This window comes from Sminthopsis crassicaudata, chromosome 1 (genome assembly GCF_048593235.1).
Source record: "Sminthopsis crassicaudata isolate SCR6 chromosome 1, ASM4859323v1, whole genome shotgun sequence".
Classification (NCBI taxonomy): domain Eukaryota; kingdom Metazoa; phylum Chordata; class Mammalia; order Dasyuromorphia; family Dasyuridae; genus Sminthopsis; species Sminthopsis crassicaudata.
Window position 1 is genome coordinate 264,278,782 of NC_133617.1, and position 27,032 is coordinate 264,305,813.

General features: G+C 35.4%; 1 protein-coding gene across 20 annotated transcripts in view; it reads left to right on the forward strand.

Annotated features, from left to right (window-relative positions):
- Nucleotides 1-18,537, forward strand: part of FAM110B (family with sequence similarity 110 member B) — a 200,715-nt gene extending 182,178 nt beyond the window's left edge. For all 20 annotated transcript variants that reach the window (XM_074278716.1, XM_074278714.1, XM_074278724.1 and 17 more), the window contains one exon: nt 15,546-18,537. In XM_074278716.1, the coding sequence (XP_074134817.1) occupies nt 15,853-16,965 (1,113 nt within the window). In that variant the 5' untranslated portion in view covers nt 15,546-15,852 and the 3' untranslated portion in view covers nt 16,966-18,537. The remainder of the gene's footprint in view (nt 1-15,545) is intronic.
- The last annotated feature ends 8,495 nt before the right edge of the window (nt 18,538-27,032 follow it).

A 27,032-nucleotide genomic window follows, 5' to 3' on the forward strand; every position in this document is an offset into this window, starting at 1 on the left:
TAGCAAATCTCTTAGAGCCTTTAGGAGAATCTCACAAAACAAACAACTTATGATTAGAAGAATTGCCAATTTTTTTTTCCATATACTGAATTTACAGCATTTTTTCCAGCTCATATTAATCTTCCTCTCCTACCCCTTCATTTTGACAAATACTTTTCCCACCACTCTAAATATCCTTTTTTTTTTTTTTTTTTTCCTTTCTGGAAATAGCAATAACTGTTGATTAAGATCTCTTTAAGCAAAATGATCTTTGGCAGAAGAGATGGTTGCCATAGAGTAGCCAGACAAAGGAGAATTAGTCACCACTTAATGTTCCACCCTATGTTAACTGATTTTCACCTTTTTTTTTTTTCCTACATCTGCCTTCTCATTAGTATCCATACAAGCATAGCAGTGGTTCTGATTTGCTTTTCTTTTTTTTGACCAAAGATGTTTGAGTCCAAAAACCTAAAACTTAAAAGTGAAGGTATAATAAGTATAAACACCACCTTCTCAGACACTTTCAAATTATTATTATTGGGAATAAAAATGCTGGACCTGGAATTAGAGTTCTCACATCTAGAAGATAAATAGGACTTTAGATATCATTTGAATCCAATACCTTCCTTTGCAGAAAAGGAAAATCAGGAAATGTTAAGTGGCTTTCCCAGGATTACACAATGAAGTAAGTTCCTGATGCTGGATTTTAGGCCTTCCTAACTTCAAGTCCAGAATTCTTTCCACCGTATTACCTAGCTTCCTCATAGCTAAGCCTTCCCATAAAATAAGGTGGGTGTTTCCATCTTCTTAAACATCTGCAAATATTTTCATTAATTTTTTTTTTCTCCTTTTCATTCTGTACTTATCCTAAAACCCAGTTCAAATGTTCTCATTGTAAAGGACATCCTCTGTTTTCATAATACATTCCAGGAAAGCACTGGTGGTTCTAATAGCCACTTGTGTGCTTGCTTACAGCAGTGCAAAAAGAATCTTTAGTGTTGACTGGCAAAAGAACTAAACAAGTATCAGTTACACTCCATAGTAATCCTATTGGTTCTGCTCTAAAATCCAATCTTTTATTGATTTGTTCTTTCTGCTCTCTGTTCTTCTTTAAGCACAATGTGGTTTTGATGCATTAGCAAAATTGTGAATAAGCAGTTCCTGGATATTCACATACTATTCTCCGAAGAGGAAAAAATGTGTGTGTGTGTGTGTGTGTACGTGTATACACACATGGGGTGGGGGAGGGAAGGGGGTTGAGAGAGAAAGTACTCAGTGTTTCAAATGGATAAACATTAGCAACCTAAGAAGGATCAGTGTAATAAATTCTTGTGTTGAACTTTACATTGCATGCCAATAAAGACATACGTTGTTTTGGGAGAATGGGGGTCTCTCCTTGTTATCAGGCTATAGCAGAATAACAAGATATACATAGTAAAAAGTGACAGGGATAATTCAGGGGAAGGAAATCAGAAGATAAAAGAATATTTTTTTTTTTTTTTTTTTACTATCTTTCTCACCGTATTTTTAGTTTTTAGGAAGCAATGTGGTTTTTTGATTTGGCTTACATTTCCTTCCCATTCCTTTGGGTTAGTTTAGGGACTTGTGAGCAAAGAAATATCTAAAAGTTAGATATTAATTTTTTTTTTTTAAATGACAGAGTTGTCTACAAAATGTGACTTGATTAAGTCAAATTTGTACCATTTGAGGACAAGTAAAATATTACATATATTAACAAGTGTCTATTATTTTATAATATAATAACTATTTTGATTCATTTCTCTAAACTGTGCACTGTGAACTACTGTCCTACCTATAAAAAGCTGACTTACTTTTTTTCTCCTCAAATATAAGCATATCACACTTTCCTTGTAACTCATTTGTCTCAAGCACATTTCATTCTTTGACTTTATTTATTAGAAACTTGAAAATCTTTTTAAAGATTTTGTGTATTAGTTATTGTAAGCATGTAGCATATCCTTCAATTACCCATATAACTAAGGATTTCAGATAGTTAAAGTAATTCTCTAAACATGAGGCCTAGTCACTAGTTTGGTAATGGTGGTGCCCTACAAATGAACTTATAACCTAAATATTGCAAGTTATCATGAAGTTCTTCTTGAATTAAGGTGGAAGTTAACTTTTAGAATCAGATCTACTTTTTTTTAAGTGGTTTCCCAGGGAGGAGAGTTGAAACTAAGAAAGAAGAGCGAGAGGTGAATATTGCTGGCTCACTTGAAAATAACTAAAGCAAAAGAAAAGTTTCCTGATTGAAGAGAAGAGAAAGAATAAGAATATCCTAGAATAGAATTAGTAATGCTTAATTTTATCTCTTGAGAATGATAAAATTGGGTTACTGAAATTCATCTTGCCAGAAAATTTATTTGTATATTTTAACAATCAGTAAGCTCCTTGGTCAGGATAATCTCTATACAAAATAGATTCTAGTCTCTTCTGTAACCTAGCTGATCTTTTTCTTTTATTTTTGGCCATAAAATGCATCTCCGGTGACTAGGTTGGTGATAAGCCTCTCCAAATTTAACAAGACTGTTCTTTTTTTTTTTTTTTTTTAAGATTCTATTTTTTTATTTTATTAATTTTATAATTATACATTTTTGACAGTATGTATGCATGAGTGATTTTTTTATAACATTATCCCTTATATTCAATATGTGTGTAAATACCATTTTCTTGTTGCACATTAAGTATTGGATTCCGAAGGTATAAGTAACCTGGGTAGATAGACAGTAGTGCTAATATTTTACATTCAATTCCCAGTGTTCCTTCTCTGGGTATAGTTAACAAGACTGTTCTAAGAGAACAGATATCCATACATGAAGGCTTCTGTGTGTGGTAGGAGCCATAAGAGTTTGCAGTCTGTTGGAATAGCCTTGAAAGACCAAGGATTCTTACTTCATCCCAATAGGACAAGAAGAGAGAAGGACTTGAGTAGAGTGAACCATATCTTTTAAAAATGAGCTTATATAAGCTGCAATGTTGACTTTCAGTGCATATAATGAAGGGTGTCTTTTTTTTTTTTTTTTTATTAGCCTATTACAGAATTTGAACATTCTGGGAAATGCAGTTAATAAAAAGTAAAATAAATAAAAATTTTAAAAAACATCATGCAAATGACAAGAGAGAGAAAGGATATGAGAAATAAGAGAATTGTGTTATAAGAATTTATATATTGTGATTGTACAAATCAAGGGTTTTTGCTATTTATATAGAAAAGATACTATAGGGGCAGCTAAATAGTACAGTGGATAGCCCTGAAACATGAGGACCTGAGTTCAAATTCATCCTCAGATACTTACTTAGCCATGTGAACATTCCACTTAAGCTTTATTTTCCCCAATTTCCTCATGTTTAAAATGGGAATAAAAATAACACCTTCAGACCCGTTATGAAGATAAAATGAAATAATATTTGTAAAGGTCTTTGCAAACATTATTATACCATTGAAAGGAGAAGCTAAGTGATGCAGAGGATAGAACACCAGGCTCGGAATCGGGAATATTCATCTTCATGAGTTCAAATCTAGTCTCAAACATTTACTAACTGGGTTAACGCAGCTAAATCACTTAACTCTGTTTGCCTCAGTTCTCCATCTATGAACTGGAGAAGAAAATGGTAAATGAGTACCTTGTCAGGTAAACCACAAATGAAGTTGACTAAAATGACCCAACAGTAAAAGCATAGAAAAAGATTTTTCAAAACAAAAACCTTTTCAATGGTTAGAGTCCATGATGAATTGTACTTAAATAATATATTAAGCAAAGAATATTCTAGTCATCTTGATTTATATCTCACCAGTGGACCCAGATGGCTCTGGAAGAGAAAGTGAAACAGGTGACCTTGCATAGCCCTCCCTCACTTAAATCCAATTCACTTGCATGCCATGGCATCCCCTCTCTGATATCTTGGTCCTCTTTGAGAATGAAGGACAAACAACAATAAGATTAATGGCAAATCAGTTAATGAAGCTCACATGAGAATGATGGATACCTTCCTCAAATAATATTTGCCTAACGGATCTTTAGACTTTCATTATATATTCAAGAAATAATGAGACCTACTTAATGGGAAAGCTTTGTTTGACAAACAAAATATCTCAGAGCTGGGCATAGAATGGCAATATGCCTGGCAGCAATGGCCTTTTTTTTATGTTTGTCCAGATATAGCTACTCATTGGATTTTCATTAAGAATTCTAGCACTCCTGCTTCTTAATTATATGTAGTAGTTTTCATTAAGAAGCTCATTGTGTTCCTCTAATATTTCTAAATGGCATTTGGCTCTAGTTATATTGCAGTTTTTATTTCTGTAATTATAGGTTAAAAGGAAGCTATTTGGCCATTTCTGTCGGTTTTATGACACTGTCATTTGGAAATGGCAGAGTATTTTCACCTTATGCCTGAGAAAGAAAGTTTAATTCAAAACAGAGGGTAATTTTTTCTGAATTTTCATCTCATTTTCAATGTCTAAAGGAGAAACATCTTCATTTAAATTATTCCCAAATCTATAACTTAGGACAACATGCTCGCCAAGAAAGAAAGAGAAGAAACAAAGAAAGAAACAAAGTTAATCTCCCAAAGTGATATAAGATGACATAGTAGAAAAATTATAAAGATGAACATGTATTAAACGGTTATTATATGTAGGAATATGGCTTGTTATTTCTAGTTGCCTGTTTTCAGATTTGATTTCACTTTTTTACATAGGACATTTAGCTGACTTTAATCTCAGAAGCTCTATATTTCCTATGCAATTGAAATGCAGGCACAATACAAAATGGGGTCATGTGAAGGTAACTTTTCAGCCAAAATGGCCCAGCCATAACCTCTTACTTTTATGTGAATTAGGATAAGCACTGTCATTTGACAGTAATGGAATAATTAGAATATAGAGGATAGGTGTAGTTTATAAGAAAGAGCACTGGAGTTATGAGCTTTGAATTCTGGTCCCACTTTACCACCAATTTCCTTTATGACCTGTAACAAGCCACTTCATGTCTGGGTCTCCATTTCCTCATCTCTAAAATGAGAGGGTTGGACTAAATTATTTCTAACGTGCCTTGCAGTTCTAAGCTGATGATTCTCTGATTGTACATTATGAAAGTCTAAAACCAAATGTAATGCAGGTGATTGTTGGTAATAAAACCATATCAGATGTCTGAGATTGGGAGATTGGGATGTGATAAGTCAAAAGGCATCAGCATGCCTGAGGAGCCACCAATGGAGCAAACCCATGGGTAAGAGTCAGAGCCAGGAATCAGTCTTGGTACAGACAAGTAGGTGGTTTATCCTTTGGAGACCAAGTGTCCAGCAAAAGAATAAAGTCAATTAGCAAGAAAACTGAATATCTGAGAGTTAATCACAAGGGACCAGAGTTCTCTCAGCTGCAGAGATGACAAGGGATTGATAACACAATGTCCATGATAGGTGATTAGGGGGTGTGAGGCTTGGTTTGGTGTCTGGAGCAAGCTGGAGATAGTAGACCATGTGCTTCCGCTCTGTCTTTCCTGTCAAGATAGCATGGCTACAGGATGGAAGTTCCCAAGCTGAGTGTTTAGTAGTGCCATTTTTTTGTTTTGTTTTGTTTTGTTTTTAATAGTAAATTTATTTTTAATACACGTTGCTTTGTGAATCATGTTAGGAGAGAAAAATCAGCAGAAGGGAAAAACCATGGGAGAGATTTAAAACAAAAAAAAAAAAAAAAAAAACAGAAAAAAGTAGTGAACATGGCATGTGTTGATTTACATTTAGTCTCTTTAGTTCTTTCTCTGGATGCAGATGGCATTTTTTGTCCAAAGTCTATTGGAATTGCTTCTGATCACCGAACCCCTAAGAAGAACCAAGCCTTTCATAGTTTTGTTTTGTTTTTTCAAGCCTTTCATAGTTGATTATTGGACATTCTTGATGTTATTTATTGTGTACAATGTGTTCCTGATTCTGCTTATTTCACTCAGCATCAGTTGATGTAAATCTTTCCAGGCCTTTTAATAATCAGTTTGTTCATTGTTTTTTATAAAATAATAATATTCCATTACCTTCATGTACAACAGCTTGTTCAGCCATTCCCTGGTTGATAGGTAGCCACTCCTTTTCCAATTCTTTGCTACTACAAAAAGAGCTTAATAGTGCCAAATTCAAAGACAGACAAGAGTTTTAAGTGATTTTAAGAAAATAATATCAATCTGTGGGAAAACAGGGACACTGATATATTGTTGGTGGAACTGTGAACACATCCAGCCATTCTGGAGAGCAATTTGGAACTATGCTCAAAAAGTTATTAAACTGTGCATACCCTTTGATCCAGCAGCGTTGCTACTGGGTTTGTATCCCAAAGAGATCTTAAAGAAGGGAAAGGAACCTGTCTGTGCAAGGATGTTTAAGGCAGCCCTCTTTATAATGGCCAGAAACTGGAAACTACATGGATGCCCATCAACTGGAGATTGGCTGAATAAATTGTGGTATATGAATATTATGGAATATTATTGTTCTATAAGAAGTGACCAACAGGATGATTTCAGAAAGGCCTGAAGTGACTTACATGAACTGATGCTGAGTGAAATGAGCAGGACCAGGAGATCATTATATACTTCAACAACAATACTATATGATGATCAATTCTGATGGACGTGGCCCTCTTCAACAATGAGATGAACCAAATCAGTTCCAATAGAGCAGTAATGAACTGAACCAGCTACACCCAGCAAAAGAACTCTGGGAGATGACTATGAACCACTATATAGAATTCCCAATCCCTCTAATTTTGTCCGCCTGCATTTTGGATTTCCTTCACACGTTAATTGTACACTATTTCAAAGTCAGATTCTTTTTGTTCAGCAAAACAACTGTTTGGTCATGTATACATATATGGTATTTAATTTATACTCTAACATATTTAACATGTATTGGTCAACCTGCCATCTGGTGGGGGGGAAGGAGGGAAAAAATTGGAACAAAAGGTTTGGCAACTGTCGATGTTGTAAAATTACCCATACAAATATCTGGTAAATAAAAACTATTAATTAAAAAAAAAGAAAAAGAAAAACAGTTACATGTTATCCTCATGTATTTAAAAGAAATAGCAATTTATACATAATAAGAGTTGTAGATTCGTGTGCAATCATTCTTTTTATTATACTGTTATGGAAATGCTTGTTTTATTCTATAAATTAAAAGTAAATTAAATATGAAAAACAAAAACAAAACAAAAAAACAAAAAAAAGAAAATAATATCAATCTACCAGATTCAAAGGGAACACAGAGATAGTAATAGGAAGAGGGGGACATTATTTTACTTGTGACTTCAAACTGAATTGCCAAGGGAAAGGTTAGGGAGGTCAGTAAGGAGAAGTTTTAGTTGTTAGAATAGTAGATGATTGCAACATGGATGAGGGATTTTGCCATGGAGATGAGAAAGAAGAAGATACTCATCATTTAATAATTGAAAAAAAAAAGTTAAGGTCATGGAAAGGATGGTAGCTTTGACTTACTATTTCCAGTTGATTGGCCTTGTGGCTTTGTAGCCTCTGTTCAGTTTACAGAGTACGAATTTAAATCCATTCCCATTTCAGTTTATGGTTCATTGTCATTTTTCCATTTTTTCCTTGGCTTTTGCAAGGAATGCAAGTTATTCTTCAACTGCAAATGGAATTTACAAGTTACCCTTGTTGATTGTATGCCAATAGGAAGAGGGGTTTGTTTTTAAAATGCAAGGGGAGATACTGAGGATAGAAGAAACCTTCTGCTAATTAGAATAGATAAATGAAAATTTCCCAAAAGAGATGACATTTACTTTCTTTGGCCAGTAAATGTTAGGTATATTTTGCTTTGAAATGCGAATTTGTTCTTTTTATGATAATCATAATATAAACATTTGTCAAAAGTTCCCCAGCTACAAATTTTATGCAATGCTAAATTACTTTTTAAAATAGTTTTAAGTATAAAAGTTTAGTATTAAGGAAATTCCAAGCTGCATCTAGGCATACAAAGTGACATGAAGAATAGGTCTATAGTGTGTCTGTGGTGAGTAATGTGAAGATACAGAGAAAATGTAATTGATTTTCATTAATTCTGTTGGATACACTAGTTAATACTCTCTTCAGCAAAATGAATTGTCATACTTTGATCAGAATAATTCTTTATTAACTTTCACAAGTATTTCATTTTGTTTCGTCAATGTTAAGGAAATATAATTCAAACAATCCAATATTAACAGAATGGGTATTTATTCCAAAATAGGCATCATTTAGCATAGTAGGCAATAACTGTGGAATTAAATGAAAGTGAAGGATTCCACGGGGAGCTGGAAGCACCAGAGAATAAAATATTTTCAGTTTTCAGAGGTCTGTGATTTCATGACTAGCATAGATAGTCATGCATCATTGATAAAATGAAGAAAGTAGTGGGTCCTATACTCTTACACTAATAGGTTAATGCAAAAAATGGTATTTTAAAGTTTTCTCAACTTATATCTTCTAAGTAAAGACAGGTATAAATAAAGTATACATATATATATATAGCTATGGTTATAGTACATAGTTAAACCAGCTGAGTTGGACCAAAGATTAAGATATTCTTTGGATATTGACCAAGAATAGGATAGTCAAGGGGAGCAGTTTGGAAAACTAAGCAGGAGCCATATTGGGAGAACTCTTGAATACTAGATTAAGAAAAAGAGATTTTATCCTATGGGAGAAAAGAGAAATTTTCTACAAAAAAAAAAAATGGCATTTATAAAATAGATCTCAAGCAAGATGCATCAGTATAAGGATGCCTTTTAACTGGGAAAAGAGAATTTAAATAGGAATGCTAATGTAATAGGCCAAATATCGCCTAACAGAAATAAACAGGAATGACAAAGAAAAAATATGATGATGAAAATAAAAGAGGAATATTGTCTACAAAGTGAAGTTGTATTCAAATGTGGCTGTAAAAAATTATTTATATATATATATATATATATATATATATATATATATATATATATAGTTAATGGAAGATTTTGGATGTGGAAGTGGAGGGAGAAAAGAGTCAAGGATGAATCCATGGTTTTGAGAGAGAAGTAAATACTATTTATAAAGGTAGGGATAGAATATAGAATAGAAGTGGTATAAACAGAGTACTCCTGGACTTGGCTTTAAGAAGAACCGGGTTCTGTCATTAAACTTCTCCATTCCTATTCAAATATTCCTATACCCAAAGATGTTCTATTCTTGCCACTTCACAGAACCTTCCTGTTTTAGTATATTTCAGATAGTAAAAACTTCTCTTTTTGTATTAATTTGATAAATTTTAAATTAATAAATTATGTTACACATGTAAGGTAGAATGGTTCTATAGATACCTGAAAGTTCTCAGAGTCATTATTAATAAAGTAAATCAGATCCCAGAGAACTTGGTTTTTGAACATGACCTCAGTTTGCATGATGATCACAGACAATGTCCCTTTTTTGTTTAGATTGTCATACTTTCACCTATCCCTCTGCCAGGGCTATATAAGCCATAAGAATGAATGCAATTTTAAAGCTTCAGTAACTTTAGAAGTATGTTTGAAACTTTTCAAAAAGCTAGTATATAAAAGTACTTCCATAATTCTGTGAATTTGAAATTTTTTTTTTTTTTTTTTTTTTTACTTTAACAAGGTGGAGCATTTTGATTGTGCACCACTCTCTAGATGACACTTTATCAGACTGATGCATCAGAATATGTTCTTGCCTAACTACCTTGGTCACCTGATATATCTTTGTTAGACTGTTTTCTTGTGGGGTCAAGTCCAAATTGTCATGTTTGCATCAAATTTTCAATATTTGGATGATCATAAGGCTAAGATTACAAATGCAATACTTTCCTTCACGGAGCAACAATTGATGACAGTTTTTACAAAGTCCAAAAATCAACTTGAGTGATGTATATAACACAAATATGGTGGCTATGTTGAATTTTAATAAGAAAAATTAATATTTCTACATTTCTAGTAATCAGACATTCAAATTATGTTCTTTTGTAATTTTGTAGCATTTCTATTTTGGAAGTTTTAATGCTTTAAATTGTATTAAGACATCTGAGGTACTATTACTGTTTAATAAATGTTTCTTGATTGATTGGTTGCTTAATTAATTTGCTCAAACTAACATCCATCCCCAGCATGCAGGTAGTTCTCTTTCCTTTCTGTTTAAAATGTTATCCATCCCTTAGAGGCCATCTTAAGGTAATGAAACTTTCCCTGACCACCTCAGAACATGGCATTCTCATCCATCTCCAAACTTCAGAGGCATTTACTATCTGGCTTTTTCATTTGGCACCAATTCACAGCTTTGTTTCCTTAGTTAGCTTTTTAAATCCATGTGTTTTATTTCCCTGTATAGATTATAAATTCATTCAGACCACCTGAGAGAATATCCTATCCTTTTTTGTATTACTTGCTGCATCCAGCATGGTGTTTCTGTCTATTAAGTATTCAATAAACATTGGCTGGTTTTTTTTTTGTGGTTATTTTAAATAGGATGTACCTCTAAGTTGTAGAATGGAACATTCTTGTCATTTTTTTTTTTTATTTTAGAGTAATTCAAATATTTGTTTTTAAATATTCAACTAATAACTTTGAGTACTATCTTTGCTTATAATATGAAGATTTTGGATCTGTCTAAACTGGAACAACAAAGAATATAGATAGATAGAAGGGTTTGGCTTCTAGCAATTATGCCAAAAATTAATAAACAAATAACAGTTCAATATTATTTGAGTTACTTTTGCTCATTTAGAAAATGAGACAGACTAGTCTTTAAAGTCCATTCAAGCCCTAAAATTCTGTTAAATTACCTCAAAATGAAATAGCCATCCCAATTATGTAAATGCAAATTGTGTTTGACATTCAGTTATACTAGAAATTTGAGGTACTGAGCAGAATTTTAGTAGGCTCACAATTCATATTGTACCTTGGGGTGTTGAATTAAATGAGTGTAGCCATTCAATATCTATTTCACTTGGATCTGAGACTGTCCTACAATTGTCACCAGACAGTAGTAGATGCTTTGAATTGTTTCTGCAATAGAATCTCAGCATTAGACAGAATTTAGAAGGTAGCTATAAATAAATAATAGATTGATTAGCATCTATATTGTGCCAGCCTGCCCTAAATGCTGGGGATACAAATAAAAGTAAGCAAAAAAGTCTCTGCCCTCAATGACCTTACATTTTAAGAAGTAGAAACTACACATAACTGGAACCTCCAAAGTGGGAAGAATATGTATATGGACATGGTAATATTTCTGGAGATGTCCCAGAAGTACAAGGGATACCTGAAATTCATTGAGGTGAGGTCAAAACTGGCTTCTCAAAGTCCAAGAGGTCACTCTGTGGATGGAGTCCATTCTCATTTGGTAAGTGGAAGTGCTAGCCTGAAAGGAATTGAATACAGAAGGCATGGCTAGAGAAAATCAGCTGGAGGAAATCTTCAAATCTAACTCAGTCTTGAATAGAAATATTTCTAAGTACTTGACATTTGCTTGAAGGTCTCCAGTAATGAGGAATTAATAGTTCTCCTACTTCCAGAGGGAGAGCATTGTCCTTTTCAATTGTTTGGAAGTTTGTTTCATTTCATTTAATTTTCATCTCCTTGTTGATTTGCTCCCTAGCATGCAGAGAATTCTCTTTCCTCTCTGTCTAAAAATCTTATCCACCCCATCCCTCAGGGGCCATCTTAAGGGTAATGAAATTTTCCCTGATCACTTCAGAATGTAGCCACCTGTTGTCTCCCCTGAAGCCAAGGAGATTTCCTTGCAATTCAGTTAAACATTTACTGAGCCTGAATAAGTCACTGTGCTAGGTTGTGGAGATATGAAAATTAAAATGCCACAGTTCAAGGGACATCTAATCCAAACTGTAATGAAATGCAGCCACAAGTGGTCATCCAGCCTTTGCTGAAATACTTCTAGTGAGGTAAACATTGTCTCCTGATCCAGTTTTGAATAGTTTGAATGGTAAAGAAAGATTTTCCTTATATCAAATCTTAATCTAGCTCTCTGCAATGTCCATTCATGGCTTCTTCTTCTTCCATGTATATGTTGTATCTCCTCAATATAATATAAGCTCCTTGAAGATTTAAGGATCTTCTCTTTTTTTATTTAATTGCCCTCAGCATCTAACACTGGACTGAACATAGTAACTATTCTAATTTTGTTCACTAAATCTTTCTGAAAACATGAAGCATTAAACAAACCAGGTACTGGGGATTCTGTTTCATAATTCTATAGCATGCTTTTCTTCTGTCACTCTTCTCATCTGTACCCTTTATGACCCCTTACAAATTCAGTCTACTATAGAGAAGGAGAGTAACCATTAATGACAAAACGAGAGAGGAAAAACTTTTCTCTGCAACACCAGAATTCCAATCTCTTTCTGAATTATTATTAATCCTTATAACATTTCTGTGATTTGCATAAGTGGGTAAATGCTATTTTTGAAAAGAGAAGCAACTGAGAAATGAGCATTCTGACAGTGTTATTGTTCGAAAGTTGAAGGCCATACTATTCCTATTCTTGTAGAACAAATATTAGATTATAATTAGGGTTTTCTGATTAGAACAATAACAGTAAAATCATTAATGACAGGCTTTTTGTAATTTTTATTTTTTAAATATAGTCCATAACAGTTGTCCTCTGGTGCCATCTTATAGCATAGAGGTAACTCTAGATTGTCATATAATATTCCATTTGGAGGATAAGTTCTGGCAGATTGGTCCATATTTACAAAGCTACTTCAGATATCATAACTTGTCTGCTGTCCAAAGATAGCCCAACTAAATTTGGAAAGAGAATCATCAGTAGATTGATAGCAGAGTGAAGAATTTTTTCATCCCACCATGTATAGATGACCATCAAGTAAAACTAGAATGAATACTGATAGATTTAAATGGATTTTAATATTTTTTCCTCAAAGCACTAATCATGTACAAAGTACATGTACAGAGACTGACTTATTCCTACATGGTACCTTGCTGTAATAACCTAGTGATTGGGCAAGAGAATAGCCACATTGTTCAGCATTCCATCTTCCTGTGTCCTTCTATATCCAGGTTTGCAGCTCCCTTTCTGGTAAAGATGGTCTTTCATTCTCACAGTAGCTTACTGTTGCCATCTTTCTCTTTTTTTTCCTCAAGAAAGTTGGAATCTCTTCAGTATCATGAAATATTAAGATGGGGCACAACTTTTCCAGGTGAAATAAAATACAACATAGTGACTTGATGGCTGACTCTGGGGGAGAATTTCTTTTTTGCTTTCTAAGTTTCATTGCAATTCTATTCCAACAAACAACATTCTGAGCTTAATGAGAAGAGGTTTCTTTTTAAACTGAACTGAAATGTCAATGTGGAATTGCAAATTCGGGGGAAATCATTTATGCAGAAGTTGCCTTGGGGCTTCTTAGACCCTGAATAGGAAAATGTTTTTAGTGTAGCAGGCCCCTGAGCAGATTACTGAAATCGTGTCTACTTTATCATCAAAGTAAAAATGATGGTTTGTATTTAGAGAATGTATTTCAGAAGACTTCAAGGAGAAAAATCAGTTGTTTCTAATTTTGCTAATAGTAATATGCACTTTTTTTTTTTCTCTTACTATGGGAATGGAGCATTTTTTATGTGAAATGAATATCACTGAATTTACTTGAGTAGGTAAACAGTTACTTGAAATTTTGGTTCAATGCCTCAATCTTCTAAATTTTAGTTTCCCTAATTATAACTCTTCTTTAAGGTAGTAGCAATCAACTTTCTTAGGAAGATAAGAGTCACTGATTCTGTATCTTGGGAAAATATAAGATGAAAGAGGGAGGAAGAAAAAATTTAGAATAAAAAAATCTTACAAAAATGAATGTTAAAAACAATCTTGACATGGATTTGGAAAAAGAAAATACTATTAAGGAAAAAAATATATAAAGCTACTTCTCTTACAGCTGTTCCCCTTCTGGTCTTTACTGCTTTCTTGAAAAAAAAAAGGGGGGGCAGCCCTGAATTCTGGAGGACCCAAGTTCAAATCTGATCTCAGAACTTAACACTTCCTGGCTGTGTGACCCTGGGCAAGTCCCTTAACTCCAATTGCCTCAAAAACAAACAAACAAACAAAAAAAAAACCCAGTTTGTAATATTTGATGGACTAAACTTAAGATACAATCTTGCTTTACAAGGGAAAGGACTGGTTTAGATTGGGCAAGTGAAGAAGTTTAGACACATGATTTCAATGAAAAATCTAAAAACCTCACAGAGACAGTGTATGAAATTATACATTGTATAGAAACTATGTTCTTACTTGTAATCTTTGTCTTTGTACTCTCCAGTACATGTACTGGAGTAAAAGTACATGTACAGTACAGTACTGTGTAGCTCCAATGCATGGGAAGATGTCAAACCTTAATAAACAATCCTTGATGGATTGATTTCCTCAGTGTAGAGAACTTCTATCTAAAGTTTTCTCCCACTAAAAGAGATTACCAACTCCTTTATTTAAATATTTGCTATGGCCACTGAAAGTTTGTGTATATGAGAGATAGAATTTGAGTTCAGGTCTTCTAGACTCCAGGGCCAGCTCTCAACCCTAAATGGACACCATGCTGACTCATGTATGTGAAAGTGTCTACTTAAGTGACAGGCACTGTACTGCTATTAGTACTAATTTTTACTACCATTAGGTGCCTCCAAGGAGCTCACAAACTAATTGTGAGACAACTAACAGCTAAATAGAGACAAGCTCTAGTTAGCATAAGCAGGAGGAAAAGAAGGAAAGCACTGGAATTCAGGAGAAGTTGGGACAGATTTCCTTTAAATGAGATTTTAGCTGGAGCTTGAAAGAAGCCAGGAACCAGAACATTACAAGGATGGGGGACAGCCAGAGAAAATGCTCAGAACTGAAATAGAATGTGCGTGGATAACAAGGAGATGCTTTAATACACTCTATCTTTCCCTCCTGTCGGAACCTCTGACACATTATTTCTGCTTTTGAGAGACTTGAAAAGGAAGTGATTACTTTTATGTGTGATAAAGAAATTGGTAGTGGTCAGTGAGAGGGATCATTCTTTCCCTTGAAAAAAGAATGGATTATAGGCAATGAAAAGGGCAATCCGGACCAAATTAAGATTTCCGTCAGAAACAGAGCGACATTTTAAAATTTATGAGATGAGATACCAGTGCTAACACTCGGACTCCAGTGGCCATACACGGCGCCTTTGTTCGGGAGCCCAGAGAGGCTCTTTGCTTCTGGAGAACAGCGGGAATTGCTGCTTAGTTTTGATTGAGCTACTGCTCCCTTCAGCCTGTTTGTGTAGAATTGATTAAATCGGAGGCTGGCTCAGATGCATCTGTGCACTCATCCATTAATCCCAGTTTTTCCACCGTTTGAAGCTGATGCACACTCTCCAAAGGTGTGATGGTAGGAGTGCTTCCGCTTTGACCGCACCGCCTGGGGCTGTAATTCAGCCAGTGACTAAAGGAGTCTACCGAGTTTCTCTGTTGCTATAGCTATGATGTCACACCCCGATCCTCACCCGTGGTTGGTTATTTTGTTTTTCAGATCCCTGACTGTCGCTGAGCACAAAGCCCTCGGAAGAGAGACTCCCACATGCTTCAGTGAGAAGAAAGGAACCAGCGGAGCAGATTTAAACGGACTTGTGTCTGGTGGCCCTTTGCACACAAGCTGCCTTTAAAGAGAGGGAAACACAGTAGCATTTAATGAACTCGGTGAGATGAGGCACTGCTAACCCTCAGATTCCAAAGATTCATCCACTATTCCTCGTGCTTAATGTATATGTTTCTACAAAGTCCGTTCAGCAGAGCTCAGAAGAGAATCCAAAACGGCTGCGGGGGAAAGACCACCCAACATGCCTACAGAGACCCTTCAGACAGGTAGCATGGTGAAACCTGTCAGCCCAGCGGTGACGTTCACCTCGGCAGTCCCACTCCGCATCTTGAACAAAGGACCAGACTATTTTCGCAGGCAAGCGGAGCCTAATCCCAAAAGACTTAGCGCCGTGGAAAGACTAGAAGCCGATAAGGCAAAATATGTCAAGAGCCAAGAAGTCATTAATGCCAAACAGGAGCCCGTGAAGCCGGCTGTGCTGGCCAAGCCACCTGTCTGCCCCGCCGCCAAGCGAGCCTTGGGCAGCCCCACCTTGAAAGTGTTTAACAACAATGCAAAGACTGAGAGCGGCGTGCAAAGAGAGAACTTAAAACTGGAGATACTGAAAAACATTATTAATAGTTCTGAGGGCTCCAGCTCAGGCTCAGGTCACAAACACAGCGCCAGAAACTGGCCCCCCCACAGGTCAGATTCAGCGGAACTAAACCGACACTCGTTTGCAGAGTCGCTGAGGGTTTACCCCACCCAAGGCCGCAGCAGCCCCCAGGAGAGCAACTCCAACGTCAGCAGAAGGCTGCTGGAGCACTCTGCAGAGTCCTTCCTGCACGTTTCCCATAGCTCATCCGACATTCGGAAAGTGACTAGTGTGAAACCTTTAAAAGCAATACCTTGCAGTAGCTCAGCGCCACCGCTGCCCCCCAAACCCAAGGTGGCCGCCATTGCCACGATGAAATCTCCCGAAATGGACGCGGTGGAATCCAGCTGTGGCGTCAGCCGCAGGCCCTCCCTGCAGCGGTCCAAATCGGACTTAAGCGACAGGTACTTCCGGGTGGACGCCGACGTGGAGAGGTTCTTTAACTACTGCGGCCTGGATCCCGAGGAGCTGGAAAACCTGGGCATGGAGAACTTTGCCAGGGCCAACTCCGATATAATATCCCTCAACTTTCGCAGTGCAAGCATGATCAGCTCAGACTGTGAACAGTCTCAGGACAGCAACAGCGACCTTAGAAACGACGACAGTGCCAATGACCGCGTGCCCTACGGCATTTCTGCAATCGAGAGAAATGCCCGAATCATCAAGTGGTTGTACAGCATCAAGCAAGCAAGAGAGTCCCAGAAAGTGTCTCATGTTTGAGGGGGGGGGGGAGGCGAGCTCCCGCGCCGAGATGAGGAAGGACCGTCCCTTTGTCTGTGAATAGTCAGTTGTGAAGGGTTGTGAAGTCTACTTGAAGTTGCGTCAACTTCTCCAATCTCTTTGTGTTGCCCGTTGTGCAATGTTTTCAAGTTGCATGCCTGTCAACATGTGAACTGATCTGGCTTCCACTTGAACAATAACCGCAGAGCCTGGCTGAGCGTAATACACATTATCTGCCAAAAGTTTAAGACCAGAATCTAGTTAGGGCTTCATTCTGTTCAGAACTGTTTACATGAAATTGGCATAATGACTTCTTCGATATTTATGTAGTTGTTGTGTTTTTATAGCCCACCTTTATGTGTCTTAATTAAAATTTGTCAACCCACATTACCGGCTCTTGAGTTGGGAATGGAATCTTTTTTTTTTTTTTTTTTTTTTTGGAAAGTAATTATTTTTTAAATAATGCCCACTTAGCCTACATGTGAAAGAGTAACAATGGGGCGAGGTAGGAGGTGGATTTCATCTCAAAAATGATGCATCGGCCTAGGCAAGGGTGAAGGGATCTAAGTTTCTGGAGGAATAGAATGGAAAATAAGATACTTATCCATTTCTGCCTGAAATTAACATGCCACATCCTGAAACTGTAGGATGGAGACACAAACCATTCCGCGTTTCTTTTAAGAGAAATAATTTAGCCAAGCCTTGAATTTGAGTCAGTACAGAAATACCTCTGGGTCTACCTAGCCTGATCCCAAGAAAAAATGAGCCTTTACATTAGCAGATGAATAAAGTTAGGAGGTGGTGGTTAGAAGAATATTTGATCCGGGGGAGTGGAGAGGTGGAGCAACGTTTTGTCGATCATTCAAAGATTCCCAGTCTTAAACTTTTGACAGGAATGGCTGGACCCTAAAGCTGATACTAAATGCCTTCTTTTTCTCCCTTAAAAAAAAAAAAATTATCAAATACATCCTTCCATATTTTTTTTTCTTTTGTGAGGGGAAGGGTGGGCTGGTGGGGTTAGACCTATTTGAAGAGTTCATGAACAAAAAATGGAAACACACAGCCATATTAGCATAAAGCCTCCTATTCAAAAGTAAAGACATTCAGTAGCTGAACTATATCTGAAAAGGTGTGATTATGTTGTCTTGCATATGTTATATCTCAGGCTGTGAACGTCAGTTACAGCTCTAGGAAAATGTAGAAACATAACAGTATGTAGATTTTTTTTTTTTCTTTTCCCTTCTCCTTATGGTCGTTAGTGCAACACATAGACCTGTTCCTTCCCTGCTCCCAATCTTCTTTCAAGACAATCTTGTGTCTTCCCAATGATTTAATGAACTGTCATTCAGCAGACAGTTGTGGTGTGGTAGCAAAAAAGTTGAAAGTACAGTGGCCTGCTTCATTATTATCATATTCATGCTTTGAAGTACATCGCATCCCTACCTTATATACTTCATCAGCTAATAAACTTTTTTATGGTGTAAATGCTGTAAGACTTTGTACATACTTCAGTTGTTATGAAATCTTGAAAAAAAAAAGTGTTATGCTAATAAATTGCTCCTGGTGCAGCCATTTTTGATGGTGTTTCTCTTTATCTTTTCACCTCCCACCCCACAACATCTCCATAGTTATTGAAAGAAGTCTGGATTAAACTCTGCTGCAATGAATTGCTACCAAATTCTCATTATTCTGAGCATCAGTATTTTTAATTGTAGCTATAGCAACATCTTCCTGCCGGTCTAGAAGACTTTCATCCAGACTCCCAAAATAACTTTCTACTTCTTTGCTTATTTCACACATACCTGACAGGATTGGGTTTTTTCTTGTCTTGAGCTTCTATTTCTGACATCTCTTGCAAGTCTTTCACATGACTCATCAGTAGTAAATATTTATATGTTTTTACAAGAAAGACATTATTTCAAAATAGCTACTCTTTTTATTTGAAGAAATCTAACACTGTTAACACTAAAATTATCTGCAGTTTTCACATTTCCATTTTAGGAGAGATTTCAGTTCTGTTAGGTGTTATTCATTCTACCATTGAACCCAACCATTCCTGAGTTGGAGTTGAGTGTTTATATGTTTACATAGGTTTTTGTATTTGAAAAAAAAATAATATGATGTTATAAGTGCTTTGTTTACACACGGAGTCTTCACCATCTCTATTCTTTGTGGCCTCACCAAAAATAACAAACTTTTAAAAAGTAAACTAATCATCTGAGATTTATAACTGGAAGGGCCTTTAAAGGTTCTGTAGTCCTGAGAAAACTAAATCCCAGGGAAGGTATGACTTATTCAGTGAGCAATGTAGGAATTGAATTCTCTCCCTTTTACTGAAAATTGAGTGTTCATCCATTTGATGAACATAATTGAAAAAGTAAATATTATGGTGTAAACCCACTCATTAGGCTATGAGGTTTTATCTTTCACATAGACTTTCAGAAACCAGTACAGAAAATACAAGACTTCTAACCTTTTGTTCATTTCAAATTCTGAAATTGGGGAGAAGGAAATGTTAAGTAGTATTTAGATCTCTGTGTTCAATTTAAACTTTTCAATAAGTTTTTTTTTAATTATTATTATTGTAAACCCTATTTGAAATAGGTGTAATGAAAGCACTTAAAAAAAATAACATCATAGGACCATAAATTTAGAGCAGGAAGGGATCTTATAGACTATTTGGTCCAATCCCTTCACTTTACAAACAACCAAAATAATTTCTAAATTAATTTTTACTCTTAACTCTGATTGTTTTAGCTACCTTTTTATTTTTTTGGAGAGAGCTCTAATGGTTTGCATTAAATACATATTAATAACTTAAGCAATAATAAGTATTAATAATTGATAAGTATTAATAATCAAGAACTTTAAGTACTTTTTAGACATTATCTTATTTATTCTTTAAAAACATAAAATAAAGAGCTACATCATTCCCATTTTACCAATAAGGAAACTGAGGTGAAAGAAGTTAAGTGACTTACCGGGTCTGAGGCAAAATTCAAACCCTTGCTCACAGAGTCTGAGGCAGAATTCAAATCCTTATATTTTGGAGTGTAAGTCCATCTTCTTGCCAATACTACACAGTGTCTCTTGGCAAGTAGTGCTTTCAGGCTATGAGTTAGGTGTTTTGTAGTGTCCTTTTCTCAAAAGCAGCTAGGTAGTTGGGCTTTTAGTCAGGGAGACCTGAGTTCAGATTAATATACTTTCAAGTTGTATGATCCTGGGCAAGTCTCTTAATCTGTCTGCCTCTGGTTTCTCATCCATAATATGGAGATCTTAATAGCACCTGTCCCTTAGGGTTGTTGTGAGGATCAATTGAGATTTTTGTAAAGCTCTTGGCACAGTGCCTGGCACATAGTAGATACTTAATAAATGCTTATTTCACTCCTTCAAAAGCAAGTTGTATCCAGAGTAAATATGGAAAGTATGGAAAGGAAACTTTGTATTACCCTCTTTGTATGACTGAGGATATTTTGGAGAAACTCATCCCTATTCCATTGTAGTACTCGATGGGCTTTTGTTATCAGGTATATTGGAATGATTATCATTAAATTCTCAAACTGATTTAAAAAAACAATTTGGAAAACATTTTTGCAAACTGATCCATTAATAAATCCTAGACAAACAAATTGAATACAGTTCTGACTTTTTCAAGGTTTGAATCGATTCAATTTAACAAGCATTGAAATGCTTATTATGTGCCAGGCTTTGTATTAGGAACTGGGTTTACAAAGAAAAATGGGTAATAGTCCCTACTTCCATGGACTTATATTCTGCTAGAGAGAATTTGTGAATTTCTAGAATTCCTTATACATTAAAAAGCATAAATAGAAGATAGTGGTAATTGTTAATGATAATTTTGGGCTTTTTTTTTTTTTACTCTATTATTGCATCAACTCTATAATTTCACTAGTGTAAGAAACTCCCAATATGGACACTCCCTCTACCACTGCAAAGCAGCATTTCCTCTATAACTTAACCTTAAAGAGATATGAAATGACCTGACTTGAAGGGACTTGCCCATGTTCACACAGATAGCATGTTTCAGTGGCTGGAGTTGAATTCAAGGCTTCCAGCCTCCAAGATTATCTACTGTGACACATTGTCCCACACTATCCTGAAGGAAAGTCATTTAAAAAATTCTGGACATATATTTCTATTAGTGTATGGTAAGTGTGATAGTTTTGGTATAGCTCTATTGAGAATGACTGAATTTACAACCACCTTATTGAATAGGTCTTTGAGTACTTTTTAAAGTCTTACCTGCTGCCTGTTGTTTGACTTTTCCAAACAAGGGTCAAATGCCACCTTGAATATCTGCAGGAATGATGGGTATCAGCCAAACAGAAACTAATCATTTCAGTTAATTTGCAGATAATCTTAGTACACAAAGGAGTACGTACTTGAAATTGTTCCATTATGATCAATCCATCCCATTGAGTTCAAAGAGATGAGGCAATTGTGTAGGCTGCAATTTAAAAGATGTATCTCATTTCATTGATCAAGGACATTTCAAGGATAACACTGTGAAAGCAAATATGTTTGGCAGGAATTCAAAAATCAGACATTCAATCAGGATCATTTCATCACAATTCACTGCAGTATTTTTTTTCATTCCATAAAGGGCATGCATATTTGGTAGAAGAGTACTCATTCAGTAAGAAACAAAGTACTTAATAGAGCACAGGGGAGAGAGAATTGAGCCAGCTTTGTTTCCTTAGAGTCTATCACCAAAAAGTCTGATGATCCCATGATTGCTTTAAAGATACTGTATCTTTCCCTTTGAAAATAAAAAGAAATTTGTCTATAATTATTAATTCAACAAATACTTAGGTTGGTACTAAATGCTGCTGCCTAATATTTTCCCTTATTTCATGGCTCACATATATTGCCTAAATATTAATTTGATTTTGAACTGACAATTAATTGAAGTCCATTAGTAAAAATAATCAAGTTTCAGAGCTCAAAAGATCTTTAGGGGCTGTCTAGTTCAGCACAGACATGAAGAAAGTGTCCACTCTAATATATTTAATAAGTGGTCATCTGTTTGAATCCCTTAAGGGAGGGGGAACCTACAACTCCTCAATACAATCCTTTTCATTCTTGGATAATTGAATTATTAAGAAGTTTTTCCTGACATCATATTGAATTTGCATCTTCCATCCATTCTCCTACCCTCTGGGACCAAAGAGAACAAATTATATCTTTCCTTCTTTCCTCCACATACCTGAAGACAAGGAAGATTTATTTCCCTTTTCTTTCCCTGACCCCATCCGTGAAATATTTTCTTTAGGCTAACCATCCCCAATTACTTCCAATGATAAATATCTTGGATATGGTTGTGTATTATAACCTGGGTCCAGAATTGAAAAGGTATTAGGTGAATGCCGCTGCACTTTCATTAATTCTACTCCAAAATCTCTCTCAATAGTGATATTTCTAGTGATGGTATATAGCTTGTACTCATGGAACCATAATCTCAGAAGTATAAAACTTGCAAAGGAGCCAAAGTGCAACAAACATATAACAATAATAATAATAATAATAGTAATAGCTAAATTTATATTGTATTTTCTATGTATCACTGTAGTAAGTGCTTTATAATTATCTTATTTAGTCTTCACAATCCTGAGAGAATAAAACTCATCCAGGGTCCCAGAGCTTATATGTAATAAATAAGATTTGAAAAAATCTTCTTGACAAGGTCCAACATACTATCCACCGTACCATCAGCTTCCCTACAGTGTTTGCAGGTAGACACTCACTCTAGCATATCCTCAGCAATGGCTTATACATGATAAATATACCAGACAGCCAAGTCAACCCAAGCTCACTCTAAGGGCACCACTTTGTGTCCTGTTTCCTTTCTGTCATAGCTTATTCGGATATGTCATACACATATTGCACACATACACCATCTTAAAGAAACAGATGCTTCTCCAATATTCTCAGTTCACAAATGCTTGATTTGGAACAAAGTTAAGGTGGTGCTTAAAAGAAGGAAAAGTGAGACATCCTTGAACTTTGCAAACTACTCTTCCCCAATTTCAGGCATGAAGAACACTGCCCTAAATTTTATGTCAAATTTCATTACAATATGGAGAGAAAGAAAATCTAATTCTGCTCATTACCCATTGTAATGACTTGCTAATAATGACTCTTATTTATATGGCACTCCAAAGTGCTTTCCATATTTTATTTCATTTTTGTCCTCACAACAACCTTGAGAAATAAATGCTATTTTTATCCCCATTTTACAGCACAGGGAATTGATACCAACAGAGGTTAAATGACTCACCTAGAGTCACACAGCTACTGTCTGAGGTTGGATTTGGACTCATTCTCTTAAGTCCATTTCTAATTATCCATATGCTGCACTACACAGCTACCTCTAGATGTCTTTTCTATGTCATTATACAAGTCCTTAATGTTATGGTGATTATGATACAATCTGAGGGTTGATTAGACTTGCAATGTCTAATCATACTATGTCCATCCATTTAGAAGGTGTAAATGCCATGCTAGTGACCAAATACACTAAACCCTTAGATAATAAGTATGTGTAGTGACAGATCCTATAAAATTAACTCATGGGCAATTTATCTTAGATCAAGTTTTGCTAAGGGATTATTTTATTGGAGGAACCCAACCCTTAGAAGAATGGAGCAGATTGAGAAAAATAATTCTTCAAAAATAAACAATGTATTACTATCATATTCCAAATGGAAATCCAGAGACTGACAAAATGAGATGAGCTTTCAGCCAAGTATAGACTGACTTTAAAAGCTTTGGTTCTGTCTTTATTCATTTTACTCTGTCCTAACATCTTTTGGAAAGTGCACAAATAATTGTTCCAGTAAAGGAAGACTATGGATGTGTTGGATAAGCAAGAATTGCTCGTTTGAACTAGAAAAGAGGCCAAAGGTCAATTTACTTTTTAAATTACCGCCATAGTTGACAAATCATGTCACTGCTCTGTGGAATGGTAAAAGGGTATTTATTTGAGGCCTGGGTAGGAAGGGAGGGTGAAGAGGAAGAGGTAGTGACTATTCAGTCAAAGTCCCATGTTTTTATCATGTCCAACAAAAAAAATAAAAGTTGATGGATACCTGTAATTTTTTTTAAATAGTAATATAGGATTAGAATCAAAGAATAACTTAATTTACCTCAACAAGGATCAGCTTTTTTCTAGTTTAATTAACAATAGACCAATGCTATTATATTACTTCTCTGATCTATATCTTTTTTCTTCCGACTAGTAGTACATATAATTAAAGACATACCATACATCCATAAAGACATAATGTAAAACCAGACTCTAAACTGATGAACAGAAAAATTAGGAAGATCCGAATCTATTGGTTTTCATGCTTCAGAAAGCTTCTATGATATTTACTAGCTCTTTTTTTTTCTTCCTTGTCCAAATCATGGGTCTCCAAATACTTCTTTAGTTTGCTCTCATCAATGTCCCTAATATATTCATGTTTGATTATTTATAAATGATATACTACTGAAATAATAATTATACATATTTTATTTTTATAAATACTTTTTAAAATATGAAATATGAAATGATAAGATAGCATTCAATGTTATAGTCAATCAGGAGTCACTTGAAGATTCTTGAGTAGAGGAGTGACATAGTTAGACATGCACTTCAGGAAATCATTTTGGCAGCTGAAAAGATGGATTGGAAAGGGGAGAAACTTAAGGTTACTTATGGTTTGGGCAAGAGATGAAAAGATATTATAATTATAATTATAAGATTTGACAACCAATTGGCCATGGGGTTTGGAGGTTGGGGGGAGTGGGTAAATATGGAATGAAAAGTCCAAAATGACACCAAAGTTTTGATTTTGAGTGAAGGAAAGGATGATGGGGTGCCTTCAAGAATTACAGAGAAGTTCAAAAGAGAAAAGATCTTATGATAAAATCAGGAATAAAAATCACAAGCCATCTCTGACTGCTCCTTCTGAATTTCTCTGTTGAACAAATAATAAAAAGGGATGTGGGGGAGGGGCAGATGGCACTTTCGTGACACCTACTCTGTTTAAGCAGAAGTCCAGGAAATGGGTAGATTATAATTGTTTATTCCTAAATTGCAATGACCCTCTGTTCTAATCTACTAGTGCTGTCAGTGAGTTATAGTATGTGAAAATGGAAGTAAACTTTTCCCCATCTTTTGATATTTTATATGACGAAATGAGATTCCTTCATTTTAGTTTTTAGCTAGAATTTATCTAGTTCTTAGTTTTGGAAAGTGCTTTTCAAATATTTCATTTTATCCTCACAACAACTCTGGAAGGAAGTTGTTACTATCCCTAAATTACATATAAGAAAACTGAGGCTGAAAAAGGCTAATTTACCTACCCAGGTAAAAATGTGAACCAGGATTTCAACTCAAGTCTTCCTGACTCCAAGTCCAGTGCACCCATGGTGCCATCTATCTCCAGTTTGTAGACTTGGATAATCGAACTACAACATAAGACTGCTGCTGAACCCTATAACAATGTCCAGGAAAAAAAAAAAGTAAGACCACACATTTCTCTTTTGGTTATTGGGTTAATTTTAATTGTGGGCAGTTGTGTGACAAAGCATAAGCAGATAGGACAAATTAAAATAGTAAGAAATAGTGGAAAATGCAAATATACATACATATATTTTTGTGTGTGTGTGTGTGTGTGTGTGTGTATGTGTTTGGAACTGAAAAGAAATAACCTGGGGAATTAGGAGAGATCTCCTGAAGGAAGTAGTATTAACTCAAATACTAGAGTTTCAAGACAAAGGAGTGAAGAGAAAGAGCATTCCAGGCATTCAACATAGCTTCAGAAAAGACATGGAAGCAGAGGATAGAAGACTGGGTATAAAAACAGGGAAGAAAGCCAGTTTGGCTAAAGCATAAAGAGCATAGTCTGGAGCAAGATTATAAAGGACCTTAAATTCTGAACATGTAAATATTTTAATGTAAAAATGATGAGGAATCAGAGAATATTATGATCAGATCTGCATGGAAATTTGTTGAAATCAGAAAGCAATGGAAAGAATCAGTCTGAATTAGTTGGTCCAATTGTAGAAATAGCCAAGGTGGCATTCAAAACAAGTAGAAGGACGCAGCAGAAGTAGTGATCTAGGGACATATGAATAGATGTGCACAGGTAAAGTGCAAAAGCCTAATCAGTTCAGGAAGAGGTGGCAGAGAGTGTAGAAGTAGGGGTATTCTCAATCAGGAGCATAAGAACTGTGTTCTGAGTCTGACATAAGCAATCTACCCCTACATTTTTTAAACTATTGATCACCACTTCATATGAGGTCACATTACTGAATTGGGGGGAGGTCCTGAAATTATGGTTTTTATCAATAAATGTTTGATTTGTATATCTATTTTGCATACTTACATACCCAGAGTGGTATAAAAATTTCTCATGCAAAAAAGGGTCTTTAGCGGAAAAATTATAAGAAACCCTGGTATATAGCAATGTGCTAAGGATAATTAGAGAGAATCTTCATGCTTACTTGTCCCTGACTGTGGCTTGAAGCATCCTTCTTGGTGTGAGAAAGACTAGCATATGTATGCTACTTTCCAGTAAGGAAGAATCCCACAAGGTCACAATACTGAGGACTGCAGAGTAACCACTGGAGCCCAGTTTTCAGGATCTCCAGTTCTGGACACTTTTATTTATGGACTTATTTGATGGACTTCATGATTACCAGAAAATTATACATATTCAGATACAAAGAATAACTATTTTAATTTTGTAACATCTTATATAAAATGATCATTAACATTAAGGAAACATGCATTTTATCCACATGAATGAATAACAAAATCAAGTTTGAACTTGTGTCTAATTCCTATATGTGTTCTCAGGCTATGCTGCTTGCCCAGAAATTATATAATTCTCAAAGAAGTGGAATATTTCATCTCACCTTTCTGTACTTTACCACTTGATACAGAATGAAAGCTTTTTGAGGACAGAGATTATATGCTTTGCACAGTGCATTTCATACCTAGGTGCTTATAAAATGATTGTTGAATTGGTGTGTTGAAGCAGGAGCACACTGGTGTT